Source organism: Crocuta crocuta, unplaced genomic scaffold (genome assembly GCF_008692635.1).
Source record: "Crocuta crocuta isolate KB4526 unplaced genomic scaffold, BGI_CrCroc_1.0 scaffold3, whole genome shotgun sequence".
NCBI lineage: Eukaryota > Metazoa > Chordata > Mammalia > Carnivora > Hyaenidae > Crocuta > Crocuta crocuta.
This window is the reverse complement of record NW_027529934.1, coordinates 10,583,113-10,603,073: the sequence shown is the minus strand read 5'-3', so window position 1 is coordinate 10,603,073 and position 19,961 is coordinate 10,583,113. Positions and strand designations below refer to the sequence as shown.

Here is a 19,961-nt window from a genome sequence, read left to right as displayed (position 1 = left end):
AGGTTACTACTACCCTTCACTCTCTTGGGCCACAGTCCACTTCCAGTGACTTTAATGGATTGTCTATCACTCCTCCAAACCAAAAAGTTCTGGTCAATTGTTCCTGAAAACTTCTCCCTATTAAAAAAGAAAATCTCAGTGGGCATTTGTTTGCCTCCTCCTGCCACACTTTATTAAATAAATGAACTGGGATACGGCCTTCCCTGGGGATGATAAAAAGGAATATCAATAATGAGAGTAACTGGCTTTATCTGCTGGAGTGACTCTTAACTGAAAACCAGATTATACTGCTTCCCTGGTTCTATTTCAGTGGCTCTCAAAACCACCTAAAGGATACAAGATAGAACAAAACAAATCTTCCCCATGGGATACAAAGTAATCTATTGCCTGAACCCTGGCTTCCTCTCCCACACCCTCTCCTAGATGCAGATTTTCTACGCATTACAACTCAAGTCATGCTGAACGACTTAAGTCCCCATGTACACTCTGCCATGGGGCAATCTCATGACTGTACCATTCCCACACTGGCCCTCTACCCTGGTAGGGCTCTTTTATTTCTTGCTCTACACACCCTTCACACCAAGCTCAAGAATCTCCACTGAGTCAGCCCTTCCTTAACTCACCCCCAAATTTACACTAACACCAGCCCAATTCTTAGGGCTCTAATATTTATTTCACTGTGCTACAACTGCATTTGTCTACTAATCTGCCTCCGTGGGAAATTCTTGCGGGTAAAGATCTCTTATTTATCTCTACATCCCTAGAACCTAGAAGCGTACCTGATATATAATAGGCAGTTTTAATTAATGTTTGATAAACTGTTGAATTGCTCATAGACCTGTAAGGATTTTAACTAGGATGCGGTGTATAAAAGTGGCCTATAAAAAAATAAAAATAAAAGTAGCCAACGAACCATAAACCTCTGGACCATTAGTTCTCAATGGTGAGGGGGAGAGCGCAAATAAAGGGGTCTCTATCAAAAGGCTCTAAAATGTAAGAAACAAAAGAAGGTATTTTCTCCTAGGAAAGCATGATGGGATTGCTAAATAACAGGATTACCAAATCTAGACAATAATAATGATTTCCTTGTGAAGTACACTCATTATTTTAGGAAGATAATTATCTATTGAGGAATTTGTGAGGAAAACAACCACCATAATGTTAAGAAGATTAGCTACTGTCAATAATATGCTAAGGAGAATATATTCAAGATAAGAACGATATTTACTTGCTGCTCCTGTGTCTAAAGGACTTTAAGGAGGATTAGACTGCTATCAGAGGAACAGTTCATGATGAGCGTTAATGCCAAGAACTGGAAAGTAATCTCCACGATTACTCCTACAATTTTATATTCATGCTATGTACCTCTTTTGATTTATGTGGTAATTCTATTTAGAGACTAAAAGAGACTGTGAGGTGTACTGCTGGGCATTCTCATACTGTCCCTTAGATGCACAGTACAGGGGAACATCAAGCAATGACACCAAAGTGTTCACTGAACATCCTTGCAACTTCAAATTCCTTTCTCACATTTTACTCTAGAAAACTGGTTGTAACACAAGAAAACTGCAGCTTTCTTTTAAGCCATAAAAAGAACAAACTCAATTGTTTCCTTCTTTGGCCTCCTTCAGATTCACTGAACAAAAAGTACTCTCTCCAGCTCTTCCAGCCTCCTAGTTAGAATCCCTCTGTGTCTCCTAAGAAGCATCCTATACTGCAGGCTGTAGTCTTCATTCCTAAAAGCAGGTAGGTTCAACCACCCCTGTTTATAGGCAGTCTCTAAATGTCAGGCTGTTGGAAGTTGTGAAATTCCAAAGTTCTTAAGTTCTCTTAGAGGTAAACAATTTTAGGGGCGTCTGGGTGGCTCAGTCGGTTAAGTGTCCAACTTCGGCTCAGGTCATGATCTCATGGCTCATGAGTTTGAGTCCCGCGTTGGGTTCTGTGCTGACAGCTCAGAGCCTAGAGACTGCTTCAGATTCTGCATCTCCCCCTACCCCCTCTCTCTGCCCCTACCCTACTCATACTCTGTCTCTATCAAAAATAAACGTTAAAAAAAATTAAACAAAGATAAATAATTTTATTTGCTACAGGAACAAGGCTAGAGAGATAAGGTTCTCAAGCTAGTCCACACATGCTGATTCAGTGCGTAACTTAGAGGCAAAAGAGATGTGCCAAGCCTTCCAGGCTGGATCTTGGTATATGTAGTTCTGTTTGCCCGGAACATCCCTGCTTCTTCCATCCCACCCTACCTGGCCTCCACCTGAATAACTCCTTTTCATTCGTTAGCTCTCAGTTCAAATGTGACCCCGTCCAGCAAACTTTCTGAAGTAACTCCTCTATGGTGTACAAGGCCGTTATTCCCTGGCTCTGTATTCCCACGTTAAGGGTAAGTACTTATCAGACTTAAGGTGATTGCTTGTGCGCCTCCTCACCTGAAGGAGTCTGTGAAAACAGAGACTGTGACTGCAGTGCCTGGCAGTGGCACTCCAAAAATGACTCGTTAGAGGAATAGCTATTCAGAATAGTAAGCCCTGGATGTTCAATAGTAACCAGGGTTAGAGAAGAGCCTAAGAGACACAGTGCTCACAGTGCTTTTTTGAAAGGACTCTCTGTAAGCGTCCCTTTCTCCCTTTTCACACATTACCTTCTCTTAGGCTCCTTGATACTTGCTGGGATTATCTTCCTAAGGAGGTCGGAATTAAAGAGTAAAATAAAGGAACCAACACATCTTCCTGACTAAGGTGAATCTGCTCTCTGTGATCACTATTAGTAACAGAAACAACTCAAACTTGACTGTATTAAAATTCTTTGCTACAANGGGGGATGGGCATGGAGGAGGGCATTTGTGGGGATGAGCACTGAGTGTCATGTGGAAACTAATTTGACAAGAAACTATTTGTAAAAAAAACAAACAAACAAAAAAAACAAAACAAAAAAAAAATTCTTTGCTACAACTGACATTCTCATTTTGCACCACCTTACCTGGATTGCGTTTTCACCGGAACCTGAATCATTACTTTCTTGATGCTCATGATAGCTCCCTTTCCACTCCCGAACAGCCTGCTTATACGCGGATTCTGAAAATAAATGTTCACTTTTGTGCCTAGTCAAATTTAATGAAGCTTGGGAACCTTCAAGGCTCGCTTTCTTCTCCTGCTTAGTCTTTGACTTGTTAGACTCTAATCCGAAGACGTTTTCTTCTACAAGCTTCTGGAGGGTATCATGGGATTTTACTGGGATTTTGAAACTGATCTTCCTTCTTCTAGATTCAAAGGATTCCTTGATTACCTTGTTGGAATTACAATCCTGAGAAAAATGGATTCTCTTGCGTTTTCCCAAAACACATTTTTCAGAACTGTCTCTAAATTTCTTGTACCCTTCTTTCTTGAGTTCTTTTACCTTCTCCCCATGGGTGAGGAAATGAGGCCACTGTTTTTCACTTGCCTGGCCTTCTGTTGTTGGTTTCACATATCTGGCAATCTTAGGACCGCTAAGGTTTTTAATGCCATGGTCAGCCTTACCCTTAACATTTGTCAGTTTAATATCTTTAAAATCAACATATTTAGTTAAATCTTTTTTGGTCCCATGTGAAGAAGGGCTCTGTGAGATAATTTGATTAGCATCCGAATATGATGCTTCTTGGAGTTTAACAGGCCCTGGTGATAAAGAACTGAGTTTTGGTCTCCTTGGAGTTTCGGTTTCTACATTCAATCTGTAAAACAGCACAGAAACCTAGGTTACATTACAGTTACACATGATTGTACATAACGGTGCACTGCATCATTTTAGTTAGGGTAATGGCAGAACTGGCTTGACACAAGCGTCATAAAAAATAAATGACTACACTAAGAATGAAATGTAAAGAACTACTCTACAAATGGTATTGGAATAACTGGTTTGCTACTTGGAAAAAAAATTTTACACCTTCATATAATTTCAGGCAATACGAATTCCATACAGATTAAACACTGAAGTGCAAAATAATTACCATAATTGCTACACTTCATATTAATCCCTTAAAAGCCATATGGGAGAAAAAGGAATATTTATCCGATTTCTTAATAGAGAACTTTCTAAACTTAACAGCAGTGAGAAAAATTGCAAAGGAAAATAATAAACATAAATGACTATTCATGGGGTGCCTGACTGGCTCAGTAGGAAGAGCTTAAGACTCTTGATTGTGGGGTCATGAGTTTGAATCCCATGCTGGGTGTTAGAGGTTACTTAAATAAATAAAACAAAAAAAAAAATGACTATTGACTTTATTTTTCTTTAGTTTTCCCTTTATTTATTTTTCTTCCTTAAATAGTTTATTGTCAAGTTGGTTACATATAACACTGCTCATCCCAACAAGCGCTCTCCTCCATGCCCATCACCCCCTTCACCTCTCCCCTACCCCCCTCAGCCCTCAGTTTGTTCTCAGCATTCAAGAGTCTCTCATGGTTTGCCTCCCTTCCTCTCCCCAACTATTTTTCCCCTTCTTCTCCTGCATCGTCCTCTGTTAACTTCCTCCTAATCCACCTATATATGCACACATATGGTATTTATCCTTCTCTACCTGACTTATTTCGCTCAGCATAACATCCTCTAGTTCCATCCATATTGCTACAAATGGCCAGATTTCATTCTTTCTCATTGCCATGTAGTATTCCATTGTATAAAAAAATATGGAACGCTTCACGAATTTGAGTGTCATCCTTGCACAGGTGCCATGCTAATCTTCTCTGTATTGTTCCAATTTTAGTATGTGTGCTACCAAAGTGAGCACAATGAGTATTGACTTTAAAACTTTAGCATATTGGAGCACCTGGGTAGCTCATTTGATTAAGTGGCTGACTTTGGCTCAGGTCATCTCAAGGTCTGTGAGTTTGAGCCCCACATCAGGCTCTGTGCTGACAGCTCAGAGCCTGGAGCCTGCTTCAGATTCTTTGTCTCCCTCTCTCTCTGCCCCTGCCCCACTTGCATAATTTAAAAATTTAAAATTAACAAAAAATTAACAATTTAAAAATTGTTTTAAAATTAAAGACAATAAAACTTTAGCATATAGAAAAATAAAATTTTTAAAACTGTGAAATGGTATTTGTTTTATATGTGGTAGCTTATTAGCCTTAGTAAATAAATGCACATCAAAAAGTACTGAATCTAGAAGAGGACATAAGCAGAAAATTACTGATGAGAGGGGCGCCTGAGTGGCTCAGTCGGTTGAGCGTCCGACTTCAGCTTAGGTCATGATCTCATGGTTCCTTGGTTTGAGCCCCGTGTCGGGCTCTGTGCTGAATGCTTGCTCAGAACCTGGAGCCTGTTTCAGATTCTGTATCTCCTTCTCTCTCTGCCCCTCCCCTGCTCATGCTCTGTCTCACTGTCTCTCAAAAATAAATAAATGTAAATAAATTAAAAAAGAAAACTACTGATGAGAAAAAGGAAATGGCTAATAGACATTTGAGAAAAAAAGTTTGACTTTCCTAGTAATCACAGACATGCTAATGACAACATACCATTGTCTTCTACCAAATTAGGAAAGATTTTAAAATAGCATTAAGTCTGGCAAAGTGCTGAAAAATGGACTCTCTTATAGTAGAAATGAAAAATGATACGACAGTTCCACAAAAGAATTTGACAATTTAATTAAGAATTCTAAAAATGTTCATATTTTTGACTTCCTAGTAATTCTCATTTTAGAAATCTATACCAAGGTGAAAAAAAATGTACTAAAAACTTTTTTTAAAATCCAGGATTATTTACAAGAGCAAAAGTAAGGTAATAAATACTAAAATTTTAGAAATAACTAAGAAATATGCTATTCTATCAAGTATGATAGAGTATTATAGCCATTTCAAATGATACTTACGAAAGTTTTCAATGATCTAACAAAACATTGATATAATATTCAGCAAAATCATTTGGGGCACAAATCTGTATATATAATGTGGTCTCAACAATTTAAATAAGCATAGAAAAAGTCTTGAAAGAAATGTACTAAAACGTTAGAAGTGGCAATAGCTAGAGGTGATAATTTCCTGCTTAATAAAAGTTGATATTAGTTTGTAGTCAAAAAGAAAGGTGAAAAAAAATCAATGAAATACAATCTTGTTAATTTATATCAATAAATCCTTGAGTGGCTTCTGAGTTCCTGTCACTGTGCCTGTCTCTGGAGAGACAGTGGAGGACACATTCAAAAGAGTCCATACCCCCAATTAGCTTATAGCCTGGCAGAGGAGAAAGAAACAGGAAACAGGTGACTTCTCAAGGAATTAATTATGTAAGAGCAAACTACAAACATGTCAGAGATTTTATAGGAGTTTCACCCAAGTCTTCATCTGATTTTATCTTCTATCTCCTCCTACAAAAAGACTGCCCATCATTATTTGTTAATGATAAATAATGATAAAATAAAACTTTAAATTTTAATAGGACTTTGTTTGGCATCTAATAGTAAACCCTGTTTAAGATGTCAGCTGTATTAAAGAAAAATCAGGAAAACAACAAACAAAACATAACTCAAAATTTTTAGTGGGACCCTGTAGTTCTCTGAGCATTTTCATATTCCTTATTTGTTCTTCATAACACTGTGTTGCATATTTTATAGCAACCTATATATCATGGTCTATATGGATATAATTAATGAAAACTGAATACCTTTTAAAAGACCAACATTAAAATCATCTCTTATCAACTCGTTTCACAAAATGCTATACTGCAAAAATGCAGTTTTATATTTGCAACCCCAAAATACTAAAGTTCTGAGATGTAAGTTAGACATGAAGCAAATACCTATCATTTTAAAAAAATACTTTTTTATGAATGACTTAGTGTAAAATCAATTTTCAGGTGAACTTGAAACACCATCTTATGGGGTGCCTAAGTAGCTCAGTTGTTTAAAGCGTCTGATTTCGGCTCAGGTCATGATCTCACAGTCCGTGGGTTCGAGCCCCATGTTGGGCTCTGTGCTGACAGCTCAGGGCCTGGAGGCTGCTTCAGATCCTGTCTCCCTCTCTCTGCCCTTCCCCCGCTCTGTCTCTGTCTCTCAAAATAAAATAAAGACATAACAAAAAAAAAATCTTAGATGAACTTTTTTGATATAAGAATAAATGTGAAATTCTGTCAAAACTACTATTATATTATGTAAAGGTTTAGTAGCCATTTTAAATTTGACATCCTACAGGGGTGCCTGGGTGGCTTAGTCGGTTAAGCGTCCAACTTTCGCTTGGGTCATGATCTCGCGGTTCGTGGGTTCGAGCCCCGCGTCGGGCTCTGTGCTGACTGCCAGCTCAGAGCCTGGAGCCTGTTTCAGTCTGTGACTCCCTCTCTCTCTGACCCTCCCCTGCTCACGCTGTCTCTCTCTCTCCTAGAAATAAATAAAACATTAAAAAAAATTTAAAAAAAAATAAATTTGACATCCTATAGAGAAAATTTCTCAACACTATCAGCTATTAGATTGCTCTGTTGGTGATCATGATGTACATTTAGGGTCCTGAATTACATACTTACTTTCAATTTAGCTCAACTAAAGAATAAATTACCTTTTTGGCTACTTCTGTCAAAAACTGGCACTGCTGGTGACAATACTGCCATCTATCTAATAGCAACTGAGGTATAACTTCTCGCCTCTTCAACTCTTGGACTTAAAAAGATTTATTTGGTCAACGATGATGCAAATCACTGGAGAAATCCCACAAACTGATAGTGCACTGCTCACAAAAATGCTTTCTGAACACTTTCAAAAGCAGACTTAAAGACTGTTGTCCTTGCTAATATTTTCATTGCTGATACATCCATATACACGTCAACCATGGATGGAGAACTGTGGTAATGGAATGATGGAAGTGGCTTTCAGGATGACAAAATTCTGTTTTTTTCACCTGTACCTCAGCTTTCACTGAGGTCCCAACAATTTGGGGACCTTCCTTTTAGCGGAATCGGGAGATTTTTACAGAAGATGCCATATATCATAAAGAAATACTTATAACCTGAGGCAAATAAGTTTGTTCACTTCTCCAATAAATAAACAATAAAGGCAACTGAACCACTTTCTTTGCAGGCAACCAATGGTTTATTAGAAGTTCGGCACTGTTGGGGGTACCTGGGTGGCTCAGTCGGTTAAGCATCTGACTTCAGCAGAGGCCTTGGTCTCATGGTTCATGAGTTCGAACCCCACATCAGGCTCTGTGCTCAGAGCCTGGAGCCTCCTTTGGATTCTGTGTCTCCCTTTCTTTCTGCCCCTTCCCTACTCACACTCTGTCTCTCAAAAATGAATGTTAAAAAAAAGTTAAAAAAAAAAAAGTTCTGCACCCTTGATACTGATGTTTGCAAAGCACAGATGGACAGCTTTCTTTTGTCCAAGCAAACTTTTCAATATGTAATAGCTCCTCTCCCATACTGTTTAAACACATGATGAGACAATTCTAAAATATCTACTATGACATACAGTTTGTCTTTGACAAAAGAAAATTTCACATAAGTTACATCTAGAGTGCTTACCAATATTTGAAAGTGAATATTCGGATATAATAAATCCAACATGCCACATATCACTGATGGTGTTACCCTCAGTAGATACGAGGATAACCCACTCAATGTCATTGATCACACATGGGTTCAGGAATGCAGAACTGTTGCAGTAGGCATTCGATTATTCAGGCTTGCAAGTACTGAAGCCGAATAGCAGATTTTTAAAAATGTTTATTTATTTTTGAGAGAGAGCATGTGTGCCTGCAGGAGAGGGGCAGAGAGAGAGAGAGAGAGAGAGAGAGAGAGAGAGAGACAGAGGCTCTGAAGCAGGTTCTGCGTTGACAGCAGAGAGCACTGTGGACAGAGGGCTGGAACTCACAAAACACAAGATCATGCCCTGAGCCGAAATCAGACATGCAACTGACTGAGCCACCCAGGTGTCCCCAATTTTGAGTAAATACTGAAGCCAAGGTGAACTTCATTGTATTCTTGGAATAGTTTAGATACCATTCTCAAAATAATTCAACAATATTGTTTCTTCTTCCTCCCAAAGAAAACGTGGATAAGCCTAAGGGGATAATATATAGATTAGAAGTCTATTCATGCTCTTATTATACATAGATGTAAAATCAAGGGCTACAAATCGTGCCCTTAATAAGGCAAAAAGAAACTAATGAAAAATCAAGCAGTGTTTTAGAATTAGAAAAAAAAAAAGTACACTCTGATAAAAGGCATTAAAAATCCATTTCAAAAAGTTTAGAAAGTAATAGTCAATGTTATGTGAAACTTATGACAGAATGTATTTCAATCAATAATAATATAAGAAGCAAAGTATCACAAAGAAAGGAGACAATTTAAAAAAAAGCTGAAGAAACGCCAGAGGCAAGTTGAATTTTCTGGTTTTTAGCAAACATTACACTGAGTTTGTCTGGAAAGCAAAACTCTTATGTATATATTTAATGCCAGGTTTATCATTTTCCCATAACTCCTTATTTCCAGAGAAACTATGATCTCATCAACTTTTATTATGCATTATACTTTTATACTTATTTGTACCCTATTAGTGGTAAGAAATACCTTCACCACAAAGTTCTCTGAAATTATTATCCAAAGAATACAGAAACTAAAGAAAAATAATCTCCATGATTCCTACCATTATTCCCCAAGCTCTCTAGTTGTGGCCATATCCTCTTTAATTAACATGGTTTTAAAACCATACCAATTCAATAAGCGACACATTCTCTTCAGAGGTAACATGTAATTCATCCTTAATTGGTAACATTTCTAAGCCACCCACACAACTTATTCTATCACTGTGTATAATAAAGTCATAAATCTTATAAGAGTGTGTCAAAATCAAATCATCTGAAAAAAATTTGCATTTTACTTGAAAGTGTCAATTTACATAGCACAAAATTGTGAGACAGACTTTTTATTTCACTCAACTCTATTAAATCTACACAAACATTAAGAAAAATCAATAATTAGGGGTTAGCGTCAGACTCTTGGTTTTGGCTCAGGTCATGTTCTCACAATTTTGTGGGTTTGAGCCTCATGTCGGACTTAGCACCAGAAGCACAGAGCCTGCTTGGGATTCTCTCTCTCTCCCTCTCTCTTTGCCCCTCCCCCACTCATGCTGTCTATCTCAAATAAACTTTAAAAAAAAATTTGAAAAAAGAAAATTCAATAATCATAACCTGTGATATAGCTAGAAATATTTACATGCAGTTCAGTACTAATCAAAGCAAAAAAATTTTGCAAATCAAAATCTTTTCTCTCACAATTCTAAGGCCCAAAAAGTAAAAGATATCAGCAAAAAGGGGGAATTTACCTTTTCAGTTCTTGTCTTTTTTTTATATCACAGTACAGAATGTCTGTATGATCCAATTTCTGAAAGAAAAAAAATGTATCATTTAGGAAATATAAATTGTGCACTTATACACAGTTACAGGGGAAAGAGACTGGGAGACAGTATTTTTTTTTTTTTCTGCACCTATGGGTTAGTGATTAGGAGGACACAACAATTTATGTGATCCTTCCAATAAATCCTGTGAGACAGATATTATTGTCATCCCCGTTTTACAGATAAAGTATCCAAAGCACAAATACAGCAAAGTATCTTCCTCAACATCACACGGCAAGTCAGCAGCAGGGCCAGGACTGAAACCAGCTCTGGTTACTATCTCTACTCCCCAACCCTGTCTCTCTAGGTACTCAGGGCCTTGGTATGAAAGAAATCAGAGGGGCGCCTGGGTGGCTCAGTCGGTTGAGCGTCCGACTTTGGCTCAGGTCATGATCTCATGGTTCGTGGGTTCGAGCCCCGCATCGGGCTCTGGGCTGACAGCTAGCTCAGAGCCTGGAGCTGTTTCAGATTCTGTACTGCCTTCTCTCTCTGACCCTCCCCTGCTCAAGCTGTATCTCTCTCTCTCTCTCTCTCTTAGAAATAAATAAAACAGGGGCGCCTGGGTGGCTTAGTCGGTTGAGCATCGGACTTTCGCTTAGGTCATGATCTCGCGGTTCGTGGGTTCGAGCCCGCGTCGGGCTCTGTGCTGACTGCCAGCTCAGAGCCTGGAGCCTGTTTCAGTCTGTGACTCCCTCTCTCTCTGACCCTCCCCTGCTCACGCTGTCTCTCTCTCTCTCTCCTAGAAATAAATAAAAATATTAAAAAAAAAGAAAGAAATAAAACATTAAAAAAAAAAAGAAATTAGAGAGAAATAGGATATAGTCCCTGTCCTCAAGACTTGAAAGAATAGGCAGAAGTAGAAGCATATGCACGGATAACTTAATGAAAGGTCACACCTGAGTGTCAAAGTAGAAAAATGAACAGTAAGTTGTAAAACATTTCAAAACACCGATTACCAAGAGTTGGAACACACTTAGGGGAAAAGACGGATGAAATATATGCTAACGACTGAACATAGATGGGATAAAGATGAATGAGATCAGGATAAAAGGTTTTCTCAGCCAGGAAAGCTTAGGCATTCTAAGAAGCTGCAGATGACTGGGGTACATGCAGCAGAGACAAAATAAACCAGCCTACCTAGAAACGGAAGGACTATTTTGAGGAAGAAAAAAGAAAACTGAAGACTTAAGGTATGACTGAATTTAAGAAGGTCCTGAATGTCAGACTAAAATGTGAGTAACGATTTTTCAACAGAGGAGAAATATGATGAAACCGATGCTTTACGGAGGTTAATACAGAAACAATGGAGTCAAATAGCAGTGTTGTTATACAAAAACAAATTCTTAAAAACAGAATTCTGCATTCACACCACTACTTTCTCTTATTACCCACAACCATATAGCTATCCCAAAATACACTTACCTTCAACTTGAATGTAGTTAAGTACTTCACCAACCACCTCTGCGCTAGTTTAATGTTTCTAATTATTTGTGTGACTCTGGACTTGGCTCTGTTACTAGAAACAATTTTTTGTCCTTGGACAAGCCACTTAACCTCCTGGCTCATAAGTTCTGGATCTTAAAACACAAACGCTACATATCTGCCTTTGCTACCTCACAAGGATATTGTAAAGCCAAATATAATCATATATGGGAAAGGACTTTTTAAAACTGTCTTAATTTATATCCATGTTGTCTGATCCCACATGGTAGGTTCTATTTTACTTCCTCAAAATAGTCCTTCCGTTTCTAGGTAGGCTGGTTTATTTTGTCTCTGCTGCATGTACCCCAGTCATCTGCAGCTTCTTAGAATGCCTAAGCTTTCCTGGCTGAGAAAACCTTTTTTCTTTAACTCATTCATCTTTATTCCATCTATGTTGTCATTAGCATATCTTTCGTCCATCTTTTTCCCTAAGTGTGTTCCAACTCTTGGTAATCGGTGTTTTGAAATGTTTTACAACTTACTGTGCATTTTTCTGGTTTGACACTCAGGTGTGACCTTTCATTAAGCTATCCGTATAGCTTAATGTGCTTCTACCTCTGTCTATTCTTTCAAGTCTTGAGGACAGGGACTATATCCTATTTCTCACTTACTTCTGTAAGTGCCTAGGCCCTATATCCCCAGAAAGAAATAAAGGCCTTGATTAATCCTTTTTGTTGAGTAGATGGAAGAAAACAAACAAACACTGGTTTATTTTTTTCTATTGGCTATCACAAAGTATAAAATAAACATGAGTCAAAAAGTAGTGGGAAAATTTATATGATGAACTTTCCAATTATACATTAAAACTTTAATATAAATAATGTTTAGAGTTAGTTACAGTATATGAATACTCACCAGTTTTCTCTTCTCTGATGAAATAGACCTTACACAGCAAGGTGAACTAGGAGAACTTGAAGTTTTTTTCTCTTTCTTATCCTAAGAATGCCATTTGGAAAAAAAAAGGAGAGAAAGACATAAAATAAAGCACAGTGCAAGACAGTGTTATTTAATCATTATTATTAATTAATATTAATTAACATATTTTCTATATTAATAAAGATTAATATATTAAAGATTAATAAAGATGAATATTCTTTCTATATTCATAATAAACTTCAGGGTGGGGGGAAATGTTTAAAGGCACAAAAGGGTAAGAGGGAGGGAAACTCAATTAGAAAGAAGACTCAACTAGAAATCAGAAGATCTAGGTCCTCTTGAATTAGAGTTGAGATAAGATACAGGTGCTACAGCAGAAGCCAGCTGACAGCTCAGATAAAGGCACTGGGAAGGTGGCACAGCCACGGCAGAATTCGGTCTTTTACAAAGCAAAACCATATATCCAGTTCTTTTTCAGTGGATCCAAAATTCGGTAAACCCAGGACAAACTCTGAGTACTTGCGATGTACCAAAGCCATTCTAGACAGTGGAGACAGATTAATGAACAAAAGCCCCTGCCCTCCTGGAAGTTACAATTGAGTACAGAATTTATAAATAAGCAAGTAATATATTTAGTGTGTCAGATGATGCAATGGAAAAAAACAAAACAGAGAAAGGGGGCAGGAAGTGCTGGGAGGTGGGGGTGCAGGCAGCTGCAATTTTAAATTTTTCTTTTTTTTAATGTTTTATTTATTTCTAGGGGGGAGAGAGAGAGAGAGAGAGACAGCGTGAGCAGGGGAGGTCAGAGAGAGCTAGGCTCCGAGCTGGCAGTCAGCACAGAGCCCGACTCGGGGCTCAAACCCACGAACCTCGAGATCCTGACCTAAGCAAAAGTTGGACGCTTAACCGACTAAGCCACCCAGGCGCCCCGGGCAGCTGCAATTTTAAACAGTAGTCAGAAAAGGATCCCCCTGACAAGCTGACATCTGACTGGAGACCTAGAGAAGCGAAGGAAAAAGCCACGTGAATATCTAGGGAAACAACTTGGTTCAAGAGTAAAGCCCCTGAGGCAGGATGTGCCTGGCTTGTTGGAATAATAACAAGGGACCAAAATGGAGAAAGCCATGGGAGAATGAAAGGAGACAAGATGGGGAGAGCAGACTGCTTTGCTGGCCCCAGCTAGGACTTTAGCTGTTACTCTGGTGAAATGGAAGACCACCAGAAAGTATAGAGCAGAGGAGTGACATGATCTGACTTAACATTTTAATGGGATCATTCTGGTGGCCTGTTGAGAACAGAACATGAGGAGGCAAAGGTGGAAGCAGGGAGATACATTTGAAAATATTGGAACAATCTGGAGAAGCAAGCTGATTGTCTGGATTAAGGTGATAGCAGAAGAGGTAGTCAGACTCTTAAGTGTATATATATCTATATATATTTTTTATGTTTTTTTAAAAAATTTATTTCTGAGAGAGAGAGAGAGAGAGAGGCAGCGTGAGCAGGGGAGGGTCAGAGAGAGGGGGAGACACAGAATCAGAAGCAGGCTCTGGGCTCTGAGCTAGCTGTCAGCACAGAGCCCGACACAAGGCTCGAACCCACGAACCAAGAGGTCATGACCTGAGCCGAAGTCAGATGCTTAGCCGACTGAGCCACCCAGGCGCCCCAGACTCTAAATATATTATTAAGAGAAAGCTGAAAGAATTCACTGATAAACTGGATACACGTAGAGGATGACGAACTGGACTTTGCCCCAAGCAACAGCAAGAATGGAACTGCAACTTGCTAAATTGGAAAAACCAAAGCTGGGCATTTGAAAGGCTGCACTTTAAGAAGATGAGGAGGAACCAGCAGAGGACACTCCTGGCAGTCGCCTGGGTGGAGGAAAATGAGAATATGGTGTCTCAAAAGCTAAGTAAAGAAAATGTTTCAAGGAGAAGGTGTAATCAGCTATGTCAAATCCTGCTGATGGCTCAAGTCAAATGAGGTCTGAAAAGCGACAAATGGATGTAGCAACATGGAAACCATTGCTGCTGGCCTCGATGAAAGCCCATTTGCAGGAGTGATGGCAAGAAAAAAATCTAATTCAAGGTTAAGAGAGAACAGGAGAATTGCAAATGGTACGCCAATTATTAGTGCCAAATAGGGGACAGGCAAATCAAAGACACCATGGTCCTGTATACCCATTCTCCAGCGTCCCCTTTCCAATTACCCCTATACCTGGGAGGTCAAATTAGTAACCAGAAAGTTAATAAGCAAGGAACAAACACCAAAAAGTGTAATAAGCCCTAGCCTACTTTATCCAGGTGATGTAAAAGCCTTATGAACTAATCTGCTACCACATAAATCACTTCTGTAATGAATATTCACCTTTTTTAGTCTCTCCTCTTGGATGGTATTAGAGCATAAACATTATCTAATTCTGATGATACACTAAGCAGACTATTCAGAGTTTATAATAAAACTAATTGCAGGGTTTTTGTTTTGGTCGCATAAATCATCTTGCAGTCCTGCTTCTTGGAGATAACATTTCACTCAATTAATTAGATACCCTAAATTTCGTCTACTAAAATATTTCCAGTTTGCCTGGGTGGCTCAGTCAGTTAAGCGTCCAACCTTGGCTCAGGTCATGATCTCACATTTTCTGAGTTTGAGCCCCTCAAACTGCTTCAGATCTTCTGTCCCCGTCTCTCTCTGCCCCTCCCCTACTCATTCTCATTCTCTTTCATTTTCTCTCTCTCTCTCTCTCTCAGTAAACTTAAAATAAACCAAAACCTTTGGGGGCGCTTGGGTGGCTCAATCGGTAAACCGTAGGACTTTGGCTCATGTCATGATCTCACGTTCATGAGGTAGAGCTCTGCATCCGGCTCTGGGCTCATAAGGCAGAGCCTGGAGCCTGCTTCAGATTCTGTGTCTCCCTCTCTTTCTGCTCCTCCCCTGCTCATGCTCTTTCTCTCTCTCAAAAATGAATAAACATTAAAAAAAAAAAAACCCAAGAACTTCCTAAGGCAATGTGTTAAGAGTAACAGAGAAAGACACATAGTGAGCTTGCCTCCCCTCCCTTACTCCGTGCCCTGGCCCCCTGCACAGGGTAGCCTATTCTGACTGACCAGCATATAATCTTATCCAGGGCTGACTAAATGAAGAAGGAGATACATAATAAAGGTCTAATGGTGACTTATTTGTAGGTAAAGGAGGACCTAGAACTCAAGCCAGGAATGCCAAGGCAAATTACTTACGTCTCTAAGCCTCAGGTTTGGCACATGTATAATTGGGATAATAAAGTACCTACTTTACAGAGCTGTGAGGAATAAATAAAATTATGCAAGAATGGGGGAAAAATTGGGAAAAATAAATTACTTCTGCATCAGAAGGGGAAAACAAAATATTTACATATCTCATTTTAAAATTGAGGTATCTTTTTCATTACACAAATATGAACTGCAAAAAAAGGTATCTTTGGGTCAGCAAATCAAGTCTTACTTCTACGTCAAAGTTGAGTGATGCGGTGCTGCCTTTTCTCTGAGACTTCTCTTTTTTTCCACAAGATTCTTTGTTGGACATTTTGAAAAGCTAAAATAAACATTAAAAATACATTATGTGTATGTGTGTGTGTTTTTTTTTTTTTTTTACTACCACCGCCACAAAATACGTTAGAAATTCATCTTCTTTTAGTTATACAAACACTGGAGTTTTACACAATGATTTCCATTTTCCAACCGTTTCCAAGATAACAAAATTCTCTGATTGTTCCACTTTATTTCACTTATAGTCTCCCCCATAATGATTTCTTCCTCTCTTTCCAGTTTCATCTATCACTTTTTTAGGAATTACTCTCACAACTGTGCCTGTAGCCCTGATTTCTCTCCTAGGCTTCCGATCACCATTTTCCAACTGCCTGCAGAACTGCTGTATTTTGCATTCCCTACACCTCAAAACCAATTGGTGCTATGTCTTTAACTCTCCTGACACACCCTCCACACTCAACTCAGTGTGTACCAGAAGCTTCCAGTGCTGGAATCGAAAGGCCAGGGATTCGAAACATCATCAGGTGTGTTGGGACGGGAAGATATAAAAGGAGTCTAGAAGCAAAGTCCAAAGGAGAGTTTATTGCTGACGGCGACACATATGGAGGCTCTGAACATAAGAAAACCTTTGAAAACCAAAGAGTTGCAATTACTCATGATCAATCATGACCACAGTAAGTGAAATTGTATAAAAGAATGATTGATTACACTAAATCAAGCTTTTAGAACGCTTTGATGAATGTAAAGAGAAAGAAGAAAAATGCTGATAGCTAACAGAAATGCTAACAATAAAAATTAAAAGGATATTCAACATAGACTTCTTGGCATGGATCCTAAGTTGCCCAAAAATTTTGCTTTGTAAGATAATGTATGGCAATAACTGAATTCACAGTTGTGTTTCCAGATGAGATAAAAAATCTCCTTTTCCCCTTCTTGTTCCAAGGATTCTGTTCCATGTTGGGGAAAGGTACAATAAAACTCAGTAACTTGCATGAAATGAATTGCTTGGAGACAATGGACTACTTATAATGTTACCTTTGACAATTTAAAGTGACCCATGTTAGTTTCATGTTATTGCTTTGAATACAAAATAAACCCAATTAAAAAAAAATCACTGCTAGAGAGTGGACTATCAAAGGAAAAAGACCTATATGTTTACCATGACAAATATTTTATATTTATAATGGTGTGAAATTCATGTTGGTTTTATGAAAAAAATATAAGCTTAAAAAAGGGGAGACTTCCTGTGCTGGCCGGCCTCCGAAGTGGCTCCTGATTATCTCTGTTGCCTGCTAATTATACTCTGATGTAGTCCTCTCACAATAAGTAGGGCTGACCTGTGTCACCAACAGAAATTGCTATATGGCATATGTGGCTAGGTTACATAAGACACAGTGGCTTCTGTCTTTCTCTTACTCTAGGGAAAGCCTGCCATCATATCACGGCGACATTCAAGGAGCCTACGGAGAGGCCCCCAGTAAAGAACTGAGATCCCTTGCCAAAAAAAAAGAACCAATTGCCAGGTGTGTGAGTGAGCCAGCTAATCCTGCAGCCCTAATCAAGCCTTTGAGTGGCAGCATCCCTGACTGATAGCTTCACTGCAACCTCATGAGATTCCTACCAGGTACACCCAGAAAGCCACTTCTGAATTTCTGACACACAGAAACTGTGAGGTAACAAATTCCTGTTGTTTTAAACCACTAAGTTTTAGGAGAACTTAGGCAGCAATACAGGACTAATACGCTCAATATAATTCTTCAAACTTTGAAGATTCCTTTTTTAGGATGTCTCAAGAGCACCGACCATGGTTAGAAGTCCTCACTGACATTTCCACAGAATCCACGCGCTAAAATCTAACCCTCTTTCCATCGTCTGGTTTCCAGCTGATACAGGGAACCAAGCTTTCAATTAACCATCTAACCTTTTAGAAATTAAAAAGAAAAAAAAAATCAATGCTGCTTGGATGATACACAAATTAGCCGCTACTTATTCCTATAAGTTATAATGTGTTATTTTTCCATTTTTAATTGACTTTAACCTTCAAATCCATGGGATAAACGGTTTCCATTAAACTGGGGAGGAAGGGAAAAAAAGAAACCCTCCAGATACACTTCCTAACTACTGGCGGGCTGGGGGGTTCGGAAGGTGACAACTAAATTCCTATTACACTTTTAAGTGCCAAATAATCACTCTTGCTCTCACCTGGGCTCTGAAACAAGTAGGAAATAAACAGACCAATGAGATAGGCAGGCATTTAGTATGAGGTTTATTAACTAGGAAAACCGAACTGGAAGTGGGAGTCCGTAACTGAAAACTGAAGAGGGCTTCCCTCTCCTCCCCTGCTGCCTATGACATTCGGACCAGTCCCAGGAAGAGCGCCAGAAAACTCCAGCTTTCCTCTACCTGCCCCAGTGGTTCTGAGGCTGGTTCAGTGAGGCTGAAGTTCAAGCAGGCCAGAGTGTAAAGGCCAAGACAAGTACTGGGGTCAGGGGACTCACTGGGCAAATGCTATGAGGAATCTGAATCGCATCAATCAAGTGCCTCAAAACTCAACACACTCAGACCTCTGGTTATTAAATTTAAAATAGAAGAGTAGGTCGCGCGCGCGCACACACACACACACACACACACACACACACACACTTCCCCACCCACAGGACTTTTAAAACCACAGGGCAGTGCTGATAATAGGAATCTGTAGGTTAAAGCAAAATAAAGACAAAAGAAGTGTTCGGGTTACGATGTGGATGAGGGTGCGACAGGAAGCGCAGACCCCAACTCCAAATCAACCAGACTGGCAGGCAAACTCGTTAGCGGCTCGTAAACCGCTGCGGCCCACGGGCTCCGCAGAAACAAACCAGACCTTTGCTCCGAGCGAGGGGCAGCTCCAGAGGCTGACCCGAGTCAGAACCACACCCTTCACTGAGCTGGCTCATTCCCTGGATCCGCCCACAAAGTCACCCCGCCCAGGCTCGAGGGGCCCCCCGGAATCCTCCGACCAGCCGGCCATCCGCTAGGATACCAGTGTGAGAGAAGTGGGAACTTGCCCAGCAAAACGTCAACTTGCGCCCCAGTTACCTTACTCGCGCCCGCGACGGAGGCAACTCCAAAGGCCCAGGACGTCCCCTGGACCCGATGCCCGCTGGGAAATGTAGTTCTGCGCTCGGACCCACGCTTCTGTAACGCTCCGAGCGTTTGTTTAGCTTTGCATTTACTTCCTCCACGGACTTGGAACTCGGGCTCCGCCCCAGGTGGCGCGCTGCACCCTGGGTATTGTAGTCTTGGTCCGCTTCCGTGGTTGACGGCTGGGACGGAGACGCACCGCGGAAGCGGAACTCTGTTACCGGATTGGATGCCGTCCCCGATACGTTTCTGCGCAGGCTGTGGTGGCGTCGTAACGCCTCGGGGAAAGGGAAGCGGACGGGCCCGCGAATCGCTGCTTCTGGCTTTTTATTTTTCTGCTGACAGGATTTGGTCACTGATTCTTCATCTTTTGTCTGTTGCACGCATCCAGCCCTCCCCATTTGCTTTCCCACTCCTTGGATCCAGCCCTCTGGGCTTTCACGCCAGTTCTCTCACCCCACCGTGAGCCCCTCCTGGTCCCCGGGCGGGCCTGGCACGGAGGCGGTAACTATGGAGAATATGGCGGAGGAGGAGCTGCTACCCCAGGAGAAGGAGGAGGTGGAGGTGGCCCAGGTCCAGGTCCCGACCCCAGCCCCGGACTCGGC

The 19,961-nt window shown here is 40.2% G+C and overlaps 2 protein-coding genes and 1 non-coding gene across 4 annotated transcripts in view; 1 reads left to right on the top strand and 2 right to left on the bottom strand.

Moving 5' to 3' along the window:
• Nucleotides 1–19,428, bottom strand: part of SWT1 (SWT1 RNA endoribonuclease homolog) — a 95,323-nt gene extending 75,895 nt beyond the window's left edge. The window contains exons 1-5 of one of the 2 annotated variants that reach the window (XR_013334921.1): nucleotides 19,312–19,385; nucleotides 16,190–16,279; nucleotides 12,689–12,769; nucleotides 10,280–10,338; nucleotides 2,983–3,712 (exon numbers count right to left, since the gene is read on the bottom strand). Coding sequence is in view for 1 of the 2 variants with exons in the window: in XM_077763270.1 (XP_077619396.1) it covers nucleotides 2,983–3,712; nucleotides 10,280–10,338; nucleotides 12,689–12,769; nucleotides 16,190–16,270 (951 nt within the window). In the remaining variant the exon portion in view is untranslated. Of the gene's footprint in view, nucleotides 1–2,982; nucleotides 3,713–10,279; nucleotides 10,339–12,688; nucleotides 12,770–16,189; nucleotides 16,280–19,311 lie in introns of both variants that reach the window. The other variant, XM_077763270.1, reaches the window with a different exon arrangement.
• On the bottom strand, nucleotides 4,662–4,768 carry LOC144230964 (U6 spliceosomal RNA). Its single transcript, XR_013334932.1, has one exon. It is a non-coding gene; the product is annotated as a U6 spliceosomal RNA (small nuclear RNA).
• A 182-nt stretch (nucleotides 19,429–19,610) lies between the features above and the next one.
• The window catches only part of TRMT1L (tRNA methyltransferase 1L), a 42,570-nt gene continuing 42,219 nt past the window's right edge, over nucleotides 19,611–19,961 (top strand). Inside the window, 1 exon segment of the mRNA XM_077763269.1 lies at nucleotides 19,611–19,961. This exon segment is cut by the window's right edge and continues 22 nt beyond it. Within this exon segment, the coding sequence (XP_077619395.1) occupies nucleotides 19,867–19,961 (95 nt within the window). The 5' untranslated portion in view covers nucleotides 19,611–19,866.